The following is a 5190-nucleotide window of genomic DNA, read 5'->3' as shown; positions in this document are numbered from 1 at the left end:
ATGACGACGACCGTACCAGTCAGCCTCCTCTTGATGTTCCTTAACGCCGCAGTCGGCATGCGGCGTCTGAGCAGCTCGGCCGTGCTGATCAACGAGGTGACCAACCAGGGAAGTGAGACCGACCTCTGCGCGGGCGAGGACTGGGTCGAGCTGGTCAACGTTGTGGGAGCGCCGTCCTCCGTGGCGGGCATGGCGCTCGACGACTCGTCCAGCTCGCCCGATTTGGGCATCGTGTCCGACTTGCCGGCCGAGGTGGCGGCGGGCAAGGCGCTCGTGCTGGGCCAGGGCTCGTGCCCGGCGGAGATCCCGGCGCATGGCTACCTGGTCGTGTGCAAGGGCGAGAAGGCCTTCACGTTCGACGCGGCGGGCGCGGTGGTGGCGTCGTACTTGGAGGGCTGCGGCTTCGGCTTCGGCAACGGCAATACGGACGACGTGGTGCTCTTCTCGTCGGCAGAGGGGAACGTGACGGCGGACATGATCGTCGATCGCACTGGCGTCTGGAACGACGCCCTCGGCAACAACCCGACCGCCGCCCAGTCCCTCGGCCGCAATGGCGCCGGCGAGTTCGCCGTGTTCAACCTGCGCACGCTTGGCGCACCCAACGCGCCGGCCACCTGGATCAGGCACACGCACACTCGCACGCCCATGTCCATGCACATGCACACGCCACGGCCACGCCCACGCATCATGCATGCATATGCCCGTGCATGTGCCCACTCGCGTGCTGCTCGCGCCGCGCAGCTCGGCCGTGCTGATCAACGAGGTGACCAACCAGGGAAGTGAGACCGACCTCTGCGCGGGCGAGGACTGGGTCGAGCTGGTCAACGTTGTGGGAGCGCCGTCCTCCGTGGCGGGCATGGCGCTCGACGACTCGTCCAGCTCGCCCGATTTGGGCATCGTGTCCGACTTGCCGGCCGAGGTGGCGGCGGGCAAGGCGCTCGTGCTGGGCCAGGGCTCGTGCCCGGCGGAGATCCCGGCGAATGGCTACCTGGTCGTGTGCAAGGGCGAGAAGGCCTTCACGTTCGACGCGGCGGGCGCGGTGGTGGCGTCGTACTTGGAGGGCTGCGGCTTCGGCTTCGGCAACGGCAATTCGGACGACGTGGTGCTCTTCTCGTCGGCAGAGGGGAACGTGACGGCGGACATGATCGTCGATCGCACTGGCGTCTGGAACGACGCCCTCGGCAACAACCCGACCGCCGCCCAGTCCCTCGGCCGCAATGGCGCCGGCGAGTTTGCCGTGTTCAACCTGCGCACGCTTGGCGCACCCAACGCGCCGGCCACCTGGATCAGGCACACGCACACTCGCACGCCCATGTCCATGCACATGCACACGTCATGCACACGCCCACGCCCACGCCCACGCATCATGCATGCATATGCCCGTGCATGTGCCCACTCGCGTGCTGCTCGCGCCGCGCAGCTCGGCCGTGCTGATCAACGAGGTGACCAACCAGGGAAGTGAGACCGACCTCTGCGCGGGCGAGGACTGGGTCGAGCTGGTCAACGTTGTGGGAGCGCCGTCCTCCGTGGCGGGCATGGCGCTCGACGACTCGTCCAGCTCGCCCGATTTGGGCATCGTGTCCGACTTGCCGGCCGAGGTGGCGGCGGGCAAGGCGCTCGTGCTGGGCCAGGGCTCGTGCCTGGCGGAGATCCCGGCGCATGGCTACCTGGTCGTGTGCAAGGGCGAGAAGGCCTTCACGTTCGACGCGGCGGGCGCGGTGGTGGCGTCGTACTTGGAGGGCTGCGGCTTCGGCTTCGGCAACGGCAATACGGACGACGTGGTGCTCTTCTCGTCGGCAGAGGGGAACGTGACGGCGGACATGATCGTCGATCGCACTGGCGTCTGGAACGACGCCCTCGGCAACAACCCGACCGCCGCCCAGTCCCTCGGCCGCAATGGCGCCGGCGAGTTTGCCGTGTTCAACCTGCGCACGCTTGGCGCACCCAACGCGCCGGCCACCTGGATCAGGCACACGCACACTCGCACGCCCATGTCCATGTCCATGCACATGCACACGTCATGCACACGCCCACGCCCACGCCCACGCATCATGCATGCACATGCCCGTGCATGTGCCCACTCGCGTGCTGCTCGCGCCGCGCAGCTCGGCCGTGCTGATCAACGAGGTGACCAACCAGGGAAGTGAGACCGACCTCTGCGCGGGCGAGGACTGGGTCGAGCTGGTCAACGTTGTGGGAGCGCCGTCCTCCGTGGCGGGCATGGCGCTCGACGACTCGTCCAGCTCGCCCGATTTGGGCATCGTGTCCGACTTGCCGGCCGAGGTGGCGGCGGGCAAGGCGCTCGTGCTGGGCCAGGGCTCGTGCCCGGCGGAGATCCCGGCGCATGGCTACCTGGTCGTGTGCAAGGGCGAGAAGGCCTTCACGTTCGACGCGGCGGGCGCGGTGGTGGCGTCGTACTTGGAGGGCTGCGGCTTCGGCTTCGGCAACGGCAATACGGACGACGTGGTGCTCTTCTCGTCGGCAGAGGGGAACGTGACGGCGGACATGATCGTCGATCGCACTGGCGTCTGGAACGACGCCCTCGGCAACAACCCGACCGCCGCCCAGTCCCTCGGCCGAATAAACTGGGCCGAGAGCGCGGTGTTTGTGGTCTTCGACGAGCGCACGCTCGGCGTGGCCAACCCGTTTGTGGACCTCGACGTGCCTTCGCCTGCACCACCGTCGCTCCCGTCTCCGCCGAGCCCTCCACCGGCGCCAAAGGCGCCACCAAATCCGCCGCCGCCGCCCTTTCACCCCACCACGCCGGCAGTGGATGTGAGCACGTTCGAGTTTGTCGAGCAATGGGATCTATCGGAGAGCAGCAAAGCAGAGGACCTCTCCGGCGTGGCGATCATACCGGGCGGCGCGGGCGACATCGACTCGATCATCTTCTGCAACAACAACCCGCTCAATAGCGACGTTGCAAAGGGCGACGAGAAGCTCGTCCGCCTCTTCGAGTACACGCTGCCGACCCCTTCCTCGCCGCCGAAGCTCATGCGCATGGTGCGGATGGACGGCTTCGACGACGTCGAGGGCCTTGCCCTGGTCGAGAAGACGTCGACGGGCGTGCGGCTCGTCGTCACTGAAGAGGGCCGGCTAAACCTCGTTCTCATCACGCTCCCTCTGATGGGGGCAGCAGATGGCGTGGTGGTCGAGGCGACCGTCGACTACGCGGCGGTGCCGCCGGAGGACATGTACGCCGTCAGCCTTGTGGACGACGCCAAGTCCACGAACCGTGGCCTCGAGGGCGTCGCCTACGACCCGGCGGGCTTCTTTTACACGCTCACCGAGGAGCTGCCGATGCGCGTGCTGCGCGTGGACATGCGCACGCGCGAGACAGTACTTCTCTTCAGCGGCCCGCCGCGTCTTGCCAGCGGCGAGGTGTTCGACACGACCTCCGATCAGGCGCGCTGCCTTCCCACCTCTCCTCTCTCTCTCCTCGCGTGCGGTGGCTCTCATTTAGCTCCGCATTCAATCGCACTCGTCATCCATCCGAAATGACGAGCAGGCGCTTCTCTCGGGCGTGGCCACGGACATTGCAGGCATGACGTACGACTACAAGAGCCGTTCGCTTATCTTTGTCTCGCATGAGGGCATCGACGACGGAAGCATCGGCCCTGCAACGGTCTTTACGAGCGACCTCAGCGGCAAGCTGCTCAGCGGCCCGCTCAAGTTGCAAGGCGCACAGCCCGAGGGCATCGTGATGAAGGATGCATCCACCATGTACATCATCGGCGAGCCAGCGGAGGTGCAGATGTACGTTTCCAAGAAGGCAGGGGTGTTGGCGTCGCCGCCGCCACCGTCGTCCCCACTTCGAGGCGACTGTCCGCCCGGGTGCCTCGCGACTCGGCGGCTTCTCTTCGCGTCTCGTCCCAAGGAGTGCCCTGCTCACTGCGAGCCTGTGCCTTAACTTAGCCACGCGACTTGGCTGTTGATGGCATCACCCGGTCGTGCCACATAACCGTAAGCGGCTCTCGCGCCCCGCCTCGAGGCTCGAGGTCGCGTGCCGTGTCTGGACCGTAAACCCAGCATTCGCGTAGAACCGCGCGTGAGTGATGTTTGTGCTACGCTACCCACCCCGCGCAGAGAGAGTCTCCTGCACCATATGTGTGCAGTGCACAGACTGAAATTGGGAGCTGTTGGGGTCAAACACACGCGGCGCTCGGCGGGGCGGGGCCGGGGGGTGTGGCGGGTGTACCGCGGGGTGACCGGTGTAACGTACAAGGAGACGGCAGACGGACCCAGTGAGCCAGTGAGGCAGTGTAAAGACGAAGCTCTCCGCTTTTAATATTTGGAGAACAGCCTCTCTCAAACAACACAATACACGGCCACAATGTGCGGGGCGGCAGGGCCAAAGGAATACGCGCTCGCGGCTCGTCACACAAGGTCTCCTCGTTGCAGCGATCTGCTGCCAAACAACCCTTTCAGGTCGCGCGCTGCTCCCCGCGCGCCGCCGCGTGGGGGACTTCTGCCCGTGCCGCCGAGCAGCCCAACCTCCTCTCCCGCGTCCGCCTCCTCCTCCTCGCCATCCTCGTCGAGCCCAAGCGGCGGGCTGCCGCCGTGCGCCCCGTGCGCGCCCATCTCCTCGCCGCCGCTGTCAAAGGTGGAGCCGGGCAGAGAGGCGAGGTCGGAGCCGTCATCGACAGTCGTCGAGCCTGCGGCCGTGATCGGGGGGCGGGGGGGGGGGGGGGGGTGGGGGGGGGTTTAACACCGGGCTCCCGCTTAACCAGCCCCTGCCTAAAGCGGCACCGTCTCCGAGAGTCGACCCCGCGTCGGAGCCGAGCAGCGGGTCGCGCCGCACCTGGAGGGACGTGCCAGGGACGTGTCAGGGACGTGCCAGGGGACGTGTCAGTGACGTGTCAGGGACGCGTGTGAGGGGGAAAGCGGGGGGTGTGAGGGGCGCGCTCCTCCCTCCCGACGAGCACGCGCGCGAGGTAGCGCGGCAGCGGGTGGTCGATGTGTGCGAGGTGGATGCGCATGATTGCGGTGAGCGGCACGGCGAGCACGAGCCCGGGCACGCCCCAGATGGTGCCCCACATCATGAGGGAGAGGAGGACCACCACCGGGTGCAGGTCGAGCGAGTTGCCTGCGGGACACGTGCCGGACGCGTCGCGGACATGGCGCGGGTGGCCACGCGAGGCGGGAGGGTGTGCTGCCGAAGATGAGCGGCTCAAGGACGGACCCCCACGC

General features: G+C 67.2%; 2 protein-coding genes across 2 annotated transcripts in view; one reads left to right on the top strand and one right to left on the bottom strand.

Annotated features, from left to right (window-relative positions):
- EMIHUDRAFT_201201 (hypothetical protein) lies at nt 1–4040 on the top strand (the record flags this gene model as incomplete). Its single annotated transcript, XM_005789278.1, has 7 exons — nt 1–563; nt 742–1230; nt 1421–1909; nt 2106–2649; nt 2791–3381; nt 3464–3834; nt 3992–4040. The coding sequence occupies 7 exons, from the start codon at nt 1–3 to the stop codon at nt 4038–4040; spliced, it is 3096 nt and encodes a 1031-aa protein (XP_005789335.1).
- Nucleotides 4041–4722: 682 nt separating this feature from the next.
- EMIHUDRAFT_201200 (hypothetical protein) overlaps nt 4723–5190 on the bottom strand; it is a gene marked incomplete at both ends in the record, with an annotated part of 1894 nt that continues 1426 nt past the window's right edge. Inside the window, 2 exons of the mRNA XM_005789277.1 lie at nt 4723–4737; nt 4926–5086. Coding sequence (XP_005789334.1) covers nt 4723–4737; nt 4926–5086 — 176 coding nt within the window. The remainder of the gene's footprint in view (nt 4738–4925; nt 5087–5190) is intronic.

This window comes from Emiliania huxleyi (assembly GCF_000372725.1).
Source record: "Emiliania huxleyi CCMP1516 chromosome Unknown EMIHUscaffold_13, whole genome shotgun sequence".
Classification (NCBI taxonomy): domain Eukaryota; phylum Haptophyta; order Isochrysidales; family Noelaerhabdaceae; genus Emiliania; species Emiliania huxleyi.
The sequence above is the reverse complement of the archived record's forward strand: the minus strand, read 5'-3'. Positions and strand labels throughout refer to the sequence as shown.